At 42.4% G+C, this 17,821-nt stretch overlaps 1 protein-coding gene across 2 annotated transcripts in view; it reads right to left on the bottom strand.

Annotated features, from left to right (window-relative positions):
- DEDD2 (death effector domain containing 2) overlaps positions 1-17,821 on the bottom strand; it is a 107,064-nt gene that overhangs the window by 25,742 nt on the left and 63,501 nt on the right. For both annotated transcript variants that reach the window (XM_044080795.1, XM_044080797.1), the window contains one exon: positions 378-755. In XM_044080795.1, coding sequence (XP_043936730.1) covers positions 391-755 — 365 coding nt within the window. In that variant the 3' untranslated portion in view covers positions 378-390. The remainder of the gene's footprint in view (positions 1-377; positions 756-17,821) is intronic.

Here is a 17,821-nt window from a genome sequence, read left to right as displayed (position 1 = left end):
TCTCCTGGGAAGACCTCAAAATACGGAGGCAAAAAAATATCCAATATACACAAAGAGGGATAATGTACAAGATGGACAAAAAGCATCCTACAAAGGTTTAGATTACAGATAACCCACTTTTTTTGAAGTGCTTTCAGCCTAAAATTAGCCTACAGATCACAACAGTAAGAAAGACACGACATTTCAGCAACAGAACTTGAAGCAGACGTCCTGATGCACAGGCGGATGCTTGGCATTTTGTGGACCTAACGTAATATTACTGTCAACACTTCCTTTACATTGAGGGAGCAAGACAAAAAAACAAAAACACTCCACGCTCTGCACCAAAAATGCTACCACATAGCTATACAAAACTCAAAGTAGGAACTGAATCTTACCGCTGTGTCCCATTTATTGGGAGAGATTCTCCAGTAAAAGTTTTCTTCCTTCTTCATAATCATCCTCGTCTACATTTACCATAAGTTTAATGGCCTCCTGTCCCACTGCCTGCTTCAGTGAATCTGTGATGAATACACCCTTAAGTGCCTCTAATAAAGAGCCATTCATATAATCATTCCAGAATGCATCAAGGTATGAAAGCTCTGAAAACTTTATGTCGCAAATAATTGATCCCAGGTCTCGAGACTTTAAAACATTAGTCGACTGACTGAAGAGATCAAACTGTTTCTCCAAGGGGTTCTGCTTCACAGATAACACACTTCCATTCAGAATTGAATGATGCTCACAATACTCTGCTCGTACTCTAAGCCTTATGTCTGTTGAAATAAAGACAATTAAACAATTAGGCCAAGGAATATATTAAGACTTTACAAATACACATAATTAGGACAAGGAATATATTAAGAGACTTTAATACTCTTATGTTATGCATGCACTTTATAGAAGTTATATTTAAAATTTCACTCAGCTTTCCTCCCCTCCACAAATTTAGGAATGGACAGGGACTGCATTTGTCTTGCGTCCTCCTATGAGCAACTGAAAGGACAAGGAACAGTGCATATCTGCATTTAAATCGAAATTACAATGAACTACATGACCCAGATAAAACAAAATGTTCAATTTAAATAAAAAGCTGAGTTACGCTACTGGACAACTTTAGAAAATGGGCAAAATGGGCACTGTAAACAGATTTGTAAAACCCGGTCAAATGCATTTTCTACTCATTTATGTACCAAGAAACAGTTAAAAAGATGTAGAACTAGATGCTTACATACTCTGAAAAAAGGGCCATGAACGTTCCTCAATTTTCTTGTCCTTGTGGTTCACCTGTGAAAGTATTAACTTGTACACTCCAAATCACATTTTGCTATGAAGTCTCAATTTGAACCAGATTGACAACAAATCAGTCTTTTAGAAATACAATATTAGTTTACTGTGAAAAGCCTAACAGATGCCACCTACACAAGTCCAAGCTTAAAATGAGAAATGTACTTTATTGAACTGGAAAAGATCCACAATTAGAAAGCAGGGATATTACTTTGTGCCAGCTCAGTCTGATATGCCACAACACAAGGTGGACAGCAGGTCTAAACCCAGTGGCCTAACCAGAAAGTAAACAAACGTTCTGTCAGACATCTTAAAAGAATTCTACAAGCTACTCAAGATGGAGTGAAATCTTTATTCTGCTCATTAGGCTTTTACTAAATTCCAATTTTAAACAAAGCCTTGTGTAGGAGAAATCATGGACTGGAACTTTGTAACTGTGCGACAATTACTAATGACCGCGACCTTTCTTCTTGAAAGGATGGGTGTAGTCAAGAATGCTACAAAGAAAAATTAACCACATTAAGACACAGGAAGTTAAAAATCAGTAATAAAAGGAATACTGTACATTGCACTAGTGCACCTCTGATACAAATGAGCCAGTAAAAGGACACTTGCCACCACCATAAAAGTTCTTCTCTTGTGCAAAGTCAATCCTCTCCTCTCCACAGCTTCACACTAAAGTGAACAGATGGCATACTTTTATCTTGCCAACGCATTCCAAGCAACAGACAAGTGGAGAACAGTGGAATAAGAATCTCTGCTGTGGCCACAAAATGCAGAGCACTATGTATAAAATGTGGCCCCAAAACATACTGTGTTAAATCTATTTGAGACCAACAGTGAATGCTCATTAGGAGCAAAATTGCACAAACCCTCTTTTTGTAATGGTCTAAAACATGGGAGTATAGTTACTGCATCGAGGTATTTCTTCCACATAAAGGGGGGACATTAACACTATCTTAGCAAAGAGGACTCTGCAATCTTCAGTACAAATCTTAACTGCATACAGAATACTTCAGGAGTTAAGGTCAAAGGGATGCAAAGTTATGAAGTCAAACAGAAGAACTTTGATATGGAAATAATGCACTACATAACTGGATGCGCACTGCCATTCAGCACAAATTAGTAGCAAAATTTTCCTTACACCCTACAGTTACATAACTGAAGTCATTACCCAGACATTTAAATTTCTGACATTTTTCCCTTTAAACAGCATTTTTAAAAAGGTGGTCAAAATATATGCAATTTAAGCAAGTAGGCAGCATTCAATTCTAAAGTTGCAGACATCCAGCCAGCCATCTGAATTACCCAGGAGGGGCAGATGGTCAAAAGTTAATGTACACAGACCATAATCCCCGTTTACTAGGGACAGGCCCAGAACAAAACACCAAGTGTAAGTAAAAATTTACAGTCTTGTTCTGTGGTTCCAACACCCGCCCCCAACTTTTTACCACCCAGCAGTCGCATTTCTAAAAAGCACCATCATGATGGGATAAAGGCCCAGGCCATGGAAGCTGGACAAAGAACCTACTTGCATTACTTCATATTCATAGCAGCTGATGGCTTAGCTTCCCGGTGGAAAGCCTTTTTTTATATTGTGTATATTTTATATATGTATATTTTATATATGTATATTTTATATATATAAATAAATATAAAAAATATAAATGTATATACAATATAAATATATATAAATATTTACATATAAAATATATACTGCCCCAGGTTTTTCAAAGTAGTCAATTTCCACAAAAGCTGACTGAAGAAATACTGAGCAACTTTAAATGGATTTATAAATGCAAAACTGTCAAGGCAGGTACCTCAAGTTACTGTGCTTTAGGTCTTTTTTTTTAATGCTTGCAAAGAAAAAACAGAAGCAGCAACATTCTGTTAGAAATATTGAAGAAAACATGTCTGCTGCAGAAGTGGGCAGAAATTAGGAGAGATCCCATTCAGTAGCAGCATTTTTCTTAGTGCTGGTGCTGCAGACACCATCTTGAGAGCAGTTTTACAAGCCAATCATTAAGCCCCTGAAAACCAATATGGGTATTTTACCTATGCTTCATAGGTATGTTTTATGCACACTAGATGCTACCAAATGAACGTACCTTGTACCCAACCACACAAACTCATGCACGCACAAAAGTAGCCATCGGGTCCTAGATTCTACAGAAATTCTAGCAGCAAAAAAGCAACCACTCCAAAGAAACAGATCCAAGAACACCAACATTTCAGGTTAGTACCCTGCATACCAAGCCCTGGCGCTAGACTAGAAGTAGAAACTGGGATAGTAAGAATAAATATACAAATGCAGCAATTCCTCTCCCAACAAAAAGGGCAGCATTACCAGACTGGACATAACATTTCAAAACTTAATGTTACTTCGTTTCTTCAGACTTCTCAATAGTCAGAATTCTTCAGATGTTCACAGGGTGAAAGAGGGCCACACAGCTCACCAGGTTCAAGAAAGAGGTTCAGAATCACTGCAGAGAGCTGGAGGCGGCTAACTGCACAAAAATCTACCAATAAGCCTACAATCGGATGAAAATTTGGTCGCTACCAATCTCTACAATTGAACCAGATACAAAACAGTTCCACTTCCATAGTCAATACATTAGAACCCAACAAGGTAACAAAAAGTTTAACATTCCATCTGTGTGTTGATCCTTCACTACATGTGGGCATCCGTTCCGACCTCGGAACAGAGCAGACCATCTTCAATCTCGCGTCTGCTACAAACTAGAGCTAAAACTCTTACCCAGAATTCCCCTCACCTCAGATAGAGTTTGCACGTCAAAAGTTAGAGGCTACTTCTGGTCAGATGACTCAAAAGAACCGGATGGCGAGATCCACTAGAAGCCACAGGAGGGGCAAGGAAGGAGGGTCGTAATGACTGAATGAGAATCAACAATACAGATGGAATGTTTAAGACTACCTCTGATGTTAATACTCGTTCATTCCTTACATGTGGGACAGAGTTCCCAGCTACTTTTATTCCTGGGAGGCTCTCATGGAAGGACATTCCTGAGCACCATAGAACCAAAAGATGTTCTCCTGGAGGCCAAATCCAATTTGTAATGATTTATGAAGGTATGAGGAGTACCCCAAGCTGCAGCTGCAAAAATGTAGAGAGGCTCTGGCATGAAGCAGCAGAAGTTGCCACCAACCTTTTAGAATGAGCCTTTATGGTAGTAATGGAATATTACATTTTATAAATGAAGGTCACGCAGTCTTTCAACCATTTAGCCAATGTGACCTTAGCAACAGCACATCCTAATCTAGGCCCAGAATAGGCAAAGAAATAACTGGTCTGATTTACAAGAGGCCTTAATTCTGTTAAAGTAGAAACAAATTTACCTGTGAATATCTAGGATATGTAGGCAATGCTCTTTGCTTGGGAAAAAACCTGGCAATTCAATGGTTTGATTAGACATTTCAGAGATCACTTTTTGCAGAAAGGATGGATTAGTTCAAGGACACTCTAGGAAAAATCAAATATGGACTCTTGATGCACAAGGCTTGAAGCTCAGAGATTCGTCTGGCAGAAATAATGGCAACCAACAAGGTTTTCCATGACAAACATTTGAGGTCGCAAAGCTAGTTTGAAAGATGGCATGGTCAAAGCTTGTAGGACTAATGACAGGTCCCATGGTAGAGTATCTCTAAATGGGGGGTTTAGATTATTTATGAAAAGTCTTGCATAATGTGTGTGACATAAGATTCTTGGACACCATCATGGAAATTAGATATTGCAGCCAAATGAACTCTAATGGTAGAGGTAGATAGACTGGATTGAAATAGGGTAACTAAATACTTTTAAGACACTGGTACTGAAAAAGGATCCATAAGTCTCAGCCAAAAAGGTAAATCTCTTCCACTTGCTGCGATATGCAATTCTGGTGGAAGACTTAAGAGATGCAATAAGAATGTCATGTACTGACAAAGAAAGATCATTCTGCCTGGCAATCAAGGGGAATTGGAGGAGCCAAGCTATGAACTTCAGGCTGTTCAAGTTGGGGTGAAAAAGTCTGAGGATGGGAAATCAACCATCCATGGTTGATCTAGCAGGTGAGGCCAAAGGAAGGGGAACCAAATCTGACGAGACCAATATGGTGCCATGAGGATTACTTTGCTCTTCAACCGGCAGGCTTTCTTCAGAAACTGGGGAATTTGGGGGACAGGTGGAAATGCACAAAGTAGACCAGAGGGCCAAACTAGGACTACAGCATCCCTGGGTGACTGTCAGAGGGGGAATCGGGGCAAAATAGTTGCTGCATTTGTAGCTGGTTGGGGACACAAAGATCGCAGCAAGCAAGACCCCAGCGGTTGAAAATCTCCACTGCTATCAAGGGATTCAGGGACCACTCGTGAGACTGTAGCATACACCTGCTGAGTCTATGTTGGAACTCCCGGGTATGTATGTTGCTAGCCATCACCCAATGCCATATCCTCATGGCCTCTCGATAGTATGGGTAAAAGTTGGTTCCACCCTGTCTGTTGACCTATCCCTCAGGGCACGGGGGTTAAAGGCTGTGCAAATCTGGCAGCCTGAGGTCAGATGAGGTACCCCCAGGCAGAGGACAGTGTGGCCATCTGTTGGGGATAGCTTATGGCCACACTCAGTGCACACTTAGAAAAAATGGCCTTTGGGGCCTCTGCCATGACTTCCAGTAAGACACACGCCCACACAAACACCCAAGGGAAAAGCGGGGCCTACTAGGAGTTAAAGGGAATGAGGGAGAGTAAAGCTAAGGGATTTAAATATAAACTAACCACACACTAAAAAAGTTTATGCAAAAATACTTGCAAATAGTCTGAAAACGCTAGGAGCTTGAAAACGTGCGCTTGACCAGGCTGCAGCAAACGAGATCAGAGGATTAGAAGGTCAGGGTATTAGGGGGAAGGGGGAAGAGCTTGGAAAGCTGCCAGCTAGGATCAAATACCCACAGGTTGACAACCAAATGAAGTTAACTTCAGATATTTGGTTCCACCCTGTCTGTTGGACCAGAACACCACCATGTTGTCTGATTGTTTCGCAATAGTCCCAGATGGCAGCAAGGGATGGAATGCTTGCAACGCCAGAAGCACCACCCTCAGCTGTAGAACATTTATATGCAGATGGGCCTCCATTTCGAACCAAGTACCTTGGACTGTGTCCCTGACATAGGGGGGGGGGGGGGCTAATCGGGGAGGTGTCAGTGGTCAATGTAGTCTTGGGCTGTTGGGAGAAGGGGAAAAGACCATTGTGACAGGTTGTGGGCCATCCACCAATTTAAACCCTGTTTGCACCTTGAGTTACTTGGATCTTGGCTGAAAGAGGGTATTGAAAGGGATACCACTGAGTGAGCAGTAGCCATTGTAGGCCAGGGGGACAATGGTGATGGAGGCTGCCATGAATAACTGTAGAACAGTGAGCTGTGGATTTCTCACTTGAAAGGATTGGGATCAGTTGTTGCTTTATCCTTAGAATTCTGTGCTCTGGAATGGATGCTCTGCAATTCTTTGTATTCAAGATGACCCCTATGAATTCTGAACAGACGGGGTGAGACTTGATTTTTGCCAGTTTATGGTTATGCCTAGCCTTTCTGCAGAGGAGCATTGCCAGGGCTTCTTCCAATACATGTCGGGTGGGGGCGGGGATAAGCCAGTCGTAAAGTATGGAAACACCTGGAATCCTTGTAGTTGCAAGTGAGCGGTGATGACTGCCATGCACTTTGTGAACACAAGGGGCTGTAGAGAGTCCGAAGGGCAGTACTTTGAACAGGTAGTGACTGGCTCCTGCACGGAAGCGAAGGAAACTTCTTGGTCTGTCCACTTATGTGGTAGTACGCATCTTTAAGATCTATCAAGCATATCCAATAGTCTTTAAAAAGCAGAAGGAGAGACTGTATTGTGACCATCTGGAATTTGTACTTTTACAAACTTGTTCAATACACAGATCCACAGTTGGTCTCCAGTCCCCGGTTTTCTTTGGCAAAAAGGATGTATCTGGTCTGCAGGGACTATTTGGATGACACTTTTAGCAGTTTTTAAATATCTAATGCTGCCTCTTCCCTTTGACTGGGTGCAACATCAGGTAAGTTTGTTAGGGGAGTGGGACAAAGGTCAGAGGGAATATTATAATCTCTGGTTATTATCCTTTGTACCCAAGAATCTGTGGTGATGGTTAGCCAGGCAGAAGGATACAAAGAAAATCACCCCCCAACCACAAGAAAAGCAGTTGAGCCGCTCTTCAGGAGCGCTGGTAGGATTGGCCAGGGAAAGTCCCTGGATACACTGACAACCTCTGCCACGAAGAGTCTTCCCTGCGAGTTTCCCCCTCTGCCTCTAGGGGAGAACTCTGCCTGTGTCACAGAAAGGACCCTGAGACTTTGTGCCATGTCTTCCCACTCTTCTGGTTTCTGGAGAAAGCCCGTTGAGAGAATAATAACGGACACCCATGGCAGAAAGGGTCTTACCGCCCTGTTTACATCTGGTCAGTGTGCTTTTAACCTTGGGTCCAAACAATGAAGAGGCTTCGGACAGGAGCGTTGAGAAGGGAAGCCTTGGAAGGGTTCTGTGAAATTACACAAGCATATCCAGGCGCATCTCAGAACAATGCCTGAACTCACCACTCCAGCTGCTCCTCCTGATGCGCGAGATCAGGCGCATGGAGTTTCATATTGATTCAATGGTAGCTAGCTAAGCGGCCACTTTGTCATGGACCTCAGACACAGCTCCAGCCAAAGTTTGAGAGCTCAGAAATTAAATCTTTGAAGCCTGGTAAAGTGTGCCATATAGTTCAGGGACTTTATTGCAAAGGTCGCTTCCCTAATCTGTCCAGAGCCCAAGACTCTTTGTTGGGCGGATGGAGTCTGGCTTTCTTCCCATGTCCTTTAGTTGCGATTGCCAAAGCATCTACAGGAAGACCTTTGGACCAATGGGGAGCAGTAGCAGGAAGGGACAATTTTATCTGGCCTCTGGGGAATGGCCTCAACTGTCAGCAGCCTTGCACACAAGCTGCACGTCGTGCTGGTTCAGTCAGCAAGTGGAGTAACCCAGGAGGTAGGGGGCCGGGCACGAAAGGCCTGCAAGAACAGACTAGACTCTTCAGAGGTCGGGTTCGCGGGCTGCCAGTCAACTAAGAATTTCAACAATACCAAAGGATACCTCAGAGTGAGCGAGGGGACCCTTCCCCATTTCAGTAAGGGGACTCCTCTGCGAGTCCATGTGCATACTCTTGCACAAGCTCTTTTGATGAACTTCCTCAGAGGGAGAAGCTGGGGAAGACAGCACAAAAGGTGTCTCCTGCGGGAGTATACCCAGAGTGCCTTGTGCCCAGTGTCCGCTAGAGGGTGGGGAGTGTGACTGCACAGGATCGCCAACAGCTGCTGGAGCCTTCTCCATTAGCTGGAAGGCCGGTCCACCTAAAGAGGGGTGAGTGCCCAGGGCAGGGATCACCCCTCTCCTAACTGGCTCAGCCTGCTGACTTTGAGTCCCTGGATGGCTGTGAATCACCAAATTACATACGCCACAGCTGACATCTTGGGTCGTAGCAACTCTCAAACCATAAAGGCAACTGCGGCTTCTTAGTGAGGTCCACAAAGGGAACCGTAGAGGGGAAGACTGCTATCAAGGGGTTTAAAAGGCAATGAAGGAGGAGAATAAGTAGGTCTTTGGTAAAGGGTGATCACCTCCAGAGGAAGGATAGGTCCTGGAGCGGTGGGATACCTCTGGCCAAAACCACTTTATCCACAAGAAGCACCAAGTAGTGTTGAGAGGCTTCTAGTGGACTTCACGGACACTGCTGAGGGGGAGTCAGGTCTAGCCAAAGACAGAGCAAGCTTGGTGCCCACTTTGGAGGTCTGCACTGAAAACAGGGCTGTAAAGGACTGAACTACAGGTGTCTAAATTGAGGAAATTGGTGTCATGGTCTGCACCGATAAGGTCAGTGCCTGGTAGCCAGCGCCAAGGCTGGAACCAAAAAGAGTGCCGATAACTGAATGGTCGGTGCTGGCCAAGTTGGAGCCAAAAAGGCAATGGGCATCGAAGAACCCACAGACAGTCTGCACTGGACAGCCTATGCCGGTAAAGTCTGAACAGAGGAGCCCCCGGTACAGATACAGTAAAGGGCATGCTAGTCCGTGCCGAAGTCACAGATGGCACCAAAGGCCTCTGTGCCAAAGGTCTAGGTACTGAAAGTGCTGGAGCCAAAGTCAAATCCAAACTGGAAAGCTTGGCTTTCTTGGGTCTCTGTTCCTGGGGGTCCCCTGCAGGGGACGAAGGAAGAGACTTTGCCTTTATAGGTTCACTCTTTCTTATGAGATCTTGGGAGGGGTTGAAGCCTCAGACCCAGAAATAGCCTCTGAAAAAGGAGATTTAAGCAGCCCCTTCAATATTATTTTCTCTCACAATCAACATCCTGTTAGAATTCTTACAAATCACACAGGGCAGGTCAACTGTTAAAATGAGGCACACCCACGCAATAGACACAGGGAATGCACATATGAAGTAGGTAATTTATGGCCACAATCTAAACATCTTAGAAAGGAAACCCAGAAAAAATACCAATGGTACAAGAATTACCCGAAGGCAAGAAGGAAAAGGTGTTTACCAATGATGGTAAAAAGAAATTACCTCGTGGTAGAGGAAAGGAACCGAAAAGACTTTAGTCGCTAAATGCGATAAGCGAAGAGAAAACTAACTTTTCTGTGAGAAGTTTTAGAATTTAGTATAAAGAAAAATATTGTACTTTGCTCAAGAGAAGTAGCTTGCCACGACCGAATGGCAATGTGGCAAACAAAATCAGAGTTAACAGGGAGAGGGGAATTCTGGGCAAGTTTTAGCAGACAAGCTTAGAAGATGTCTGGACAGATACCCACACACAAGGAATGAACTAGGATTAATAATATCAGATCTTGCTTTACAGCATGCCTCCCCCCCAAAAGACATCCCAAATTCGACATCTAGGAAACGGAAGCCCCACAGCCCATTTTCAGTGGAGTCTCAGGGCAAACAGTGTTATATCCACATGAAATATTCAACTCAGACAGTACTCTGGTTTAAGCTCACTTGGAGAAAGCACCTACAGTACTCTTATGCTGCATTACAGTCAGTATCACATGACCAAGTGCCTACAGCAAGGTTAACTACAGACTTCTACCTTACTGGCATAAAGTGTATGTTAACAGATGACACCACCATCTCTCCACTTTGGCAGAGAACTCAAGATGTTCCAGCACCAAGCTGTACATAAAAGGGAGTATATGCCACAACCACCAAACTACCACATTTACTGTAAAACCTTTAAGTGAACTTGTACAGCTGGGGGTGAGGTGGCCCAGTCAGTGCCTGCACACAAAGTGGAAACCAACAGTCAAAATAAAGATCAGACAGCACACAAAAGGGTAGGGTAGATTTAAATACCAATACCACATCAAAGCAGCCACATTAGCAGTAACTTCACACACAGTTCAGCTAGTGGAGCAGTACCCAGACTTTAGTTTGGTGCAAGACGTGCCAAAATGCACAGACAGTGCTTTCAAATATTCTTAGGAAAATATTATGCCATTTAATGAACTTGAGGCTTTAACCACAAACTTGTCAAATGAGTACCATCAAGGGTTACATTTCAAACTATAAACCCAGCTGCACCTACAGAATATTTGCAGAAAACAAATACCCAATCTCCCACAAACAGTAATATGCCTCAGGACAGACTACAGATACTGCCTTCCACTCCAACACAATCCTCCCAACTCTGCAGTGGCACAGGCTTAGCTTAGAGACCATGCTTAACACAAGCAGGTTAAAAGACAACCAATCACCCTACTAATTTCACTACAGACAGACCAGTACAGGGAGGAAATTCAGAGAAATGGTTGGGAGCGATTGGCATGGACAAAGTGGAGCCTACTACCCACCTCCATGCAATGTTTTCTTAAAATAAAAGAATTGAAAAACACAAGGAAGCACATATACACACAACAGCCACCAAAAAAGCAGCCCATTTAATATACACTAATTTTTGCGATCTCCCTTACGCACTACCAGAAATTCTTGTATAATCTTAGGTTTCCGATGGCAAAATTGCTTGGTACAGAATTCCACTCAGTATACAATTCAGCTTTACAGAGGTAAACAAAACAAATATTCAGGCAAGTCTTAACATCTCACCACATTAAAAAAAATTTTGAAGCAGCATCTCTGGGATCTCCCACAACTTAAGACCTTCACACATTACATTTAAAACTCAGACTTGCACTGACTGCAGACCCAAAACCAAATCTTGCCTACACACCACACAAAATTGCAGTTCTGCTAGTAAATTCTGCTTCTACTGAAGTAGAGGTCATCACAGAACTAAATTTCAAAACAAATGTAAAATTCAGACAAGAAATGTTAAGTTGCACAGTTGTCTGCAACATCAAATTACCCAAGAATCACTCCACACACCAACACGTCTGCACAGGGATACCTACACAATGTATATATCACACATGCAGACTTAACACCAGATGTCAAATCAGTTAAGTTCAGATGGACAGCAGACGTGTTGTGTAATAAGATGCACTGTACAATTCCAACATTTACCTTGTGCAACAGCTCACAATGACCCAGAATTATGTATGAAGGCTGTTAGCATGCTAATATTGAATACTTTCCTCACACTGTTGATGACTGCTATTCTAGGACTTTGCCCACTACCTTGGGCAACACCCAGAGCAGCGTGTTATTTGTCATTTCTCCACTGAATATGTATTGCCTTGTCCAAGAACAGTAGTACAGTAGAACAAACTTTTTGGAAGAAGAAACTTCTATGCAAGATGAACTGCAGAGGTAGAAGAGTAAACAACCTTGCGTTTTTAATCCCATGTTTGCCAGTGTCTGTTACAGCACCCAATCCGTGTGGCTATTTATGTTTTCACTGTCGTTCTTAACTGTGAACTGAGAGAAACAGGTTGAACTTTTTAGCACATTTTCAGCAAGACAGACTTTCTTTTAAACTTAAAAATCTATAAGCTCACTTCATGTTGGTTCAGAATGGCAGCTAACAAAAAATGCCTTTAACAAATGCATAAAAACTGCTGCCAAATATAACAAAGTAGAAATTTGGAATAATCATGCAGCAGCATTTTCATGCTAATGATCAAAAACATGTAAATGACAATGTACTCTATCAAAGCTTTTTAAACCCAATACTGGGTTAAAATACCCACCCTCTACATTTAACAAGCACCCCCTCAATTTATGAAACAATTTAAAATTACATCATTGTTACTGAAGCAATAAAATTCTTATCCCACAAACGTTTTTGAAATATTACACTTACTGAAAAAAAAAAAGTCCCAAAAAACCTACATGGCATAATAAACTAAAATTAAATCCAATCAATAATTCAGGAATCCAAACTAAAAGCACTGGGGGAGGGAGAAAAAAGGGGAAGCCTTGTGCTAAAAGCAACATTTTTGGAATTCAAGCAAGTACAGAAACTTTACTGCAGCAGCAAGGTGTACAGAGCATTTTCTGGTAGTGGCCTACATAGCAGCCCACCTACAGTACAGCTTTAGGACCCCAGTGTTGGTTGCCACTATGGAAAGGTTAGCATTAATCCAGAAGGTTTTATTTGGCCAGTGAGCATTAATCCAGAATGTTTTATTTGGCCAGTGAGCATTCGTCCAGAATGTTTAAGTAACCAGTGCTCTGAAATAAGACCAGTATGACAGTCTTTTAAACAAAGTTCAGGGTGTTCAGGGTCTTCAAAAGATTAGTTTGTTAGCCAGTATACAACCCTAGTAATCTGCCATTTTGTACAAAAACTGCAGAACCTACTGGGCCAGTTTGGAGTAGATTCCCCTAAGCAGCACAGTTATTTCAGAGACAGGGGGTTCTACAACGTCATTCAGTTACCTTTTTACTCTTCAGTGAAACTATTCTGTTTGAGAGCAGCACGCGAATCTGTTACACTTTCTTGTACTGTGAACCTTTGATCAGTATACCTGGAATTCAAACGGTCATTTATAATATTTGTAAAGAACATCAATTAAAAAATGACAAGTTTTAAGATGAGCATCTGCTGAAAGTTCACATTTGCTAACTGAGCAGTTTTCCATTCTGTTTGACTCAAAGTGCATTGAAATGTAAACACTGAACTAATGATCAATAACAAAACCACAATGTAGTTTGAGATCTTACTTTCATCCTTGAACCTACCAGGAGCTGTTTGTCACACATCATGAACAAGAGACCACTGAATTTGAGAGAATCTGGGATTCTTCCTTAGAGAGCATTTCCTGCAAATTGTTCAAAGGGTAGAAATTTTTATGAATTTTGAAAAAAAGTGTTTTGAAAATTTACCTTGGCAAATCCACAGTACACATGACAATTACCACTGACATTCCTACACAATGACATGCCTATACAAAGCTTCAGAAAGATGTTTTGCCAGTTTTGACAAAATCCTCAAATCTTCCACCCAGAGTAAAGAGCCTTCAGCTCTCAGCTACCATTTACGTTTACTGTAGCATCTCCTGACATTCAGAGCAATGCACCTCTCTCTCGACATTGGAGACAGTGCAACATAACATGGCCCAACAATCCCAATGGACTCAATGCACGACTGCAGCTAGGGAAAAAAAAAAAAAGAAAGACTGGCACAACTGAAAAACCTGTATGCCCCCTCTGTTGCCTCCTTATAAAAGGGCAGCTCCATCAACTGCAGTGGCCTATAGGACATTACTTTCATCTTGATACTGCCAGCTGAAGCCTTTTTATAGCTGTACTCTGCCATATGAGAGATGCAATTTGCTCTGCAAAGTCTTAGTTCCTTTAGTGTTAAATTCCTCTTTTGTAGTTTTAAGAATCACATGTAGTTCAGGATGTAACAGATCAATCAAGTACTGCTTAACTAGCCTTTACATCTTTACAAAAAGGCAAGTACAGAAATAGTTACAAGCAGATGCACACATTTCACCATTTCTAAAAACTCTACATCAACATATAAAGAGCAAAGATTCTCCTCAGTTTCTTGCATGTTCCCCATTCTGATGTTTGCCAAGGTGACACTATAGCCTTCCTTTTAAAACCCTGGGTTACTTCTGACAGGCCATATGGTCCAACACAAGCAGTTCACTGCAGGTATAAGCTTAAACAGATTTGCAATATATACATCAATTAAGGACTAGTGTTTAAGCACTTGAATATGCTTTCCTCCAGCACCCACATACTCAAAATGCCCTCAGAAGCTGCACAGTTCTCAAAACATTCATAAAGTTTAAAATTGTCCAATCAGGACTTTTAGTCTAAGCACCTCAGGATAAAACATTTCCTCAGGTGCCTCTGACCCTGGTAGCTCAGTGGCATTTAAAGTCTAGCTTCTTTGAGACTTTTCCACCCCTGCCCCTCCTTTGGGAGACTTCAAACAGCAGATGAGACTGAATGTTTGCTCCCACATCAAAACACACAGGGGTTCTTCAAATAAGGAGCTGCTCAGCCAGACAATACTGGGCCGGCTGTCTCCATAAAAGCTACAGGAACATTCACACCTGAACCATGGAACAAAAAACTGGGTTACTCAGAGCTGCACAGTGTGCGCAAACTGAATTCTCTTGGCAGCAAAAGCCTGCCTACCTGATTGAGGCAAATTCCCAAGAACAAAGACTATCAGAAGACATGTGCAACCATCTCTCGTCCTGCCCTTTACTAGATTTGCTGTACTGTTTAAAGCCTAAAAGCATGCCCCTTCTCAGTCAGCAAGTGGGTAAAAATGCGTTTTGTCCATACACTTTGATTTTACATTTCATCAGAAATTCCTATGCAATAAATCCTCCTCCACTCCCAATACCATAACTGCATTCTCATAAGCGTTATTACAAATAATGCACTCCTGCAAATCCCCTGACCTAGCGCAGCCTTTGTTAGAACTGTAGACTGCTCAGAGCATCTGAACTCACTACCCAAGGGATATGAACTGCTTGAGGAATACACCAATGCCGAAGGTACAGCACTCCATGAGCAAGTACTAAGACACTTAGCTCTTTACCCTTTAGTAACCACAAATCTCATGAGATAAGCTGAAATCCATTCCCCCAAAGCAGCAGGGGGCTGAGTGGGGGTGGGGTAAAAGAGGACTGTATGGAAAATGGTTGACACAAGGTAACTGCCAGCATTACACTAACCTAGGTGGGGCTCCCTAGTCCAAAATTAGTTTTAGGCACACTCAAGCCAAGGGTACAATATCTAGGAGCATATACTAGCTCTCTGCAGCCAACTGACACCTCAGTTAAAATGCCTGCCATCTATGGGCATGCAAACTGCACAACGCTTACAGCCATCGTCTACAGGTAGTAAGGCTTTACCATTCTAGGGGCACACTTCTCCCAGCACAATGCCTTACCTGGGAAGCCAAAACTGTGACCTTCTTGGTCCTGTAACTACAGGACGAATGGTTAACTATGCCCATTTCTTCCCTGGAGTGTATTTTCCTCCAATGACCCCCATATATCTGTACATTAGATATCCACTTTTGCAGCATTTCTAGCTACGACAGCTTCACCAATGCAAGCCATGAAGATGAACAATCTCAATGATGCTTCTTTAGGAATGCCACTCTTGCTCTTACATTATGCATATTTGAAAGCTTCACCATGGAAAGATTTTTTTTTTTTTTTTTATTACAACACTCCTGTTGGAATCAGCTATGCTGGGGTCAAACTTAAAGCTTTTAGTCTGGAAAATGAGGAAATAGGATACTCTGTTCCGACACCTTCTTTACATGCCAGGCTAACGTTAAGACTCAATATTCCACTTTGTTTTCCATACATGTCTAGAAGAATTTTTAACAAAGAACTGGGAGAATGTCTTGCAGACCCAGGACCAGTACAGTCTGCATTTTGCCCAAAGGCAGTCTCTGATCCCACCAGACATTGCTGGATTAAAACTAAGGAACATTTCCTTAATACAAACATCCTTTACAGGAGGTCTTTCAGTTCTGTTCATTAGCATCATCCTTTAGTCCCTGGTTTGACTAACATGCAAACGAAGATGCTTACCAGTGGTCATGCAGGTCACTCCCGAAAACAGTTACCTACACACCATACCTACCAAGGACTCTCAACCTGCATGGTTATAAAAGACTACAAAACTGTAGTCCCTTGGAAGCTACAGCAGAGCAAGACTACAAATTCAGCTGTACCTTTACACACTACCCTGAAAACAGGCTTCAAAAAGATAAGAACCACAGTTCCTCAAACTTCCACTCCAAAGGAATAAGGAGCAAGGGATTAGAAAATGTCCACTATCAAAACAGTGCTTACAGAAAATGTGCTTGTGAGATTGTTTTTAACAGTAAAACAATGTTTACTGTAATGCACTGATACAGGCACGAGCTTAAGCATACACCTACACTTGTGACTTAAGCTTCCAGACAAGTTTTACAGGAAATCATAGAATCTGCCCTGCAGCCATTTATACCTCGCCACTATCCCCCCCTTTACAGGGCAGTGCAAGTGAGAATTTATAGATGGCTGCAACTCCGAAAGGATGGTATCTGGCATTTGCACTTGGGGGAGGGGGGGGGGGGGCTAAATGCTGCACAAGTAGAGGCAGATCTAGTCCTTAGCTAGTGTGGATTCCCGAATGGACCAAATGATAAAGCACTAAACTGCACCTCTAAGGGGTCTGTAGAATAATAGTGTATGCTTTAAGCTTCTTGCAGTAGCTTAGGCATACAACTTAAAACCTCACAAGGATCTTTCCAGTTACTTGACACCTAGCAAGACATGAAGACTGATCAATGCATGGTATAAAGAACAAACTCTTGATCTAGAACAAAGCTCTTCTATTCCACAAAAAGTACAGTTTTGTACCTACCATAAATGTAGATGTTAGAGTGCTAATACAGCTGCAGTCATAACAGATGGGTTTTCCTGCAGTCAGACGGGTCCTCGGTCGGCCGAATTCCAAAGTCTAGGTCTGGCATCACATGCAGTCGCTTCTTCCCTGACGTCAGTGCGACAGGGGTATAAAAAACCAGCCGACGCCATTTTCTTCAGTTTCTTGCCCCAGATGTCAGGAGCCCCCAGAAGGGAGGCAAAACATAAATTTATGTAATAATGCAATGCAATATAAAATAAAAATAGTAGTTGCAAGCAAATACACCATAAAAGAATACCCCAATCAGGTTGTATGAGGAGGTGTTGGCCATTAGGCCTGTTCCAAGAGGGGAAGGAGGGAGGGAAACCTGGACTGCAGCTGTATTAGCACTTCTACATTTATGGTAGGTACAAAACTGTACTATGTTAATCGTGCATACAGCTGCAGTCATAACAGATGGGTTGCATCCTGCAGTGGCAAAGCCCACTCTAGATTTGAGTATAATGGTAGGGGATAGTGCTTGGAGAAAGTATGTACAGAACTCCAAGTGGCTGCTTCCAAAATATCTTTGGTAGGAACCCCCCTGAGGAAAGCTGTAGAGGTAGCTGTGGCCCTTGTGGAGTGAGACTGGATGCCTGTAGGTACAGTCTTATCATGAAAAGAGTAACTAAGTGTATGCAGTGGGCTTTCCATCTTGAGATTG

The sequence above is a fragment of the Protopterus annectens genome, chromosome 8.part0 (genome assembly GCF_019279795.1).
Source record: "Protopterus annectens isolate FY-2018-M chromosome 8.part0, PAN1.0, whole genome shotgun sequence".
NCBI lineage: Eukaryota > Metazoa > Chordata > Ceratodontiformes > Protopteridae > Protopterus > Protopterus annectens.
Note: the sequence above shows the minus strand (reverse complement) of the source record. Positions and strands in the feature narration are given on the sequence as shown.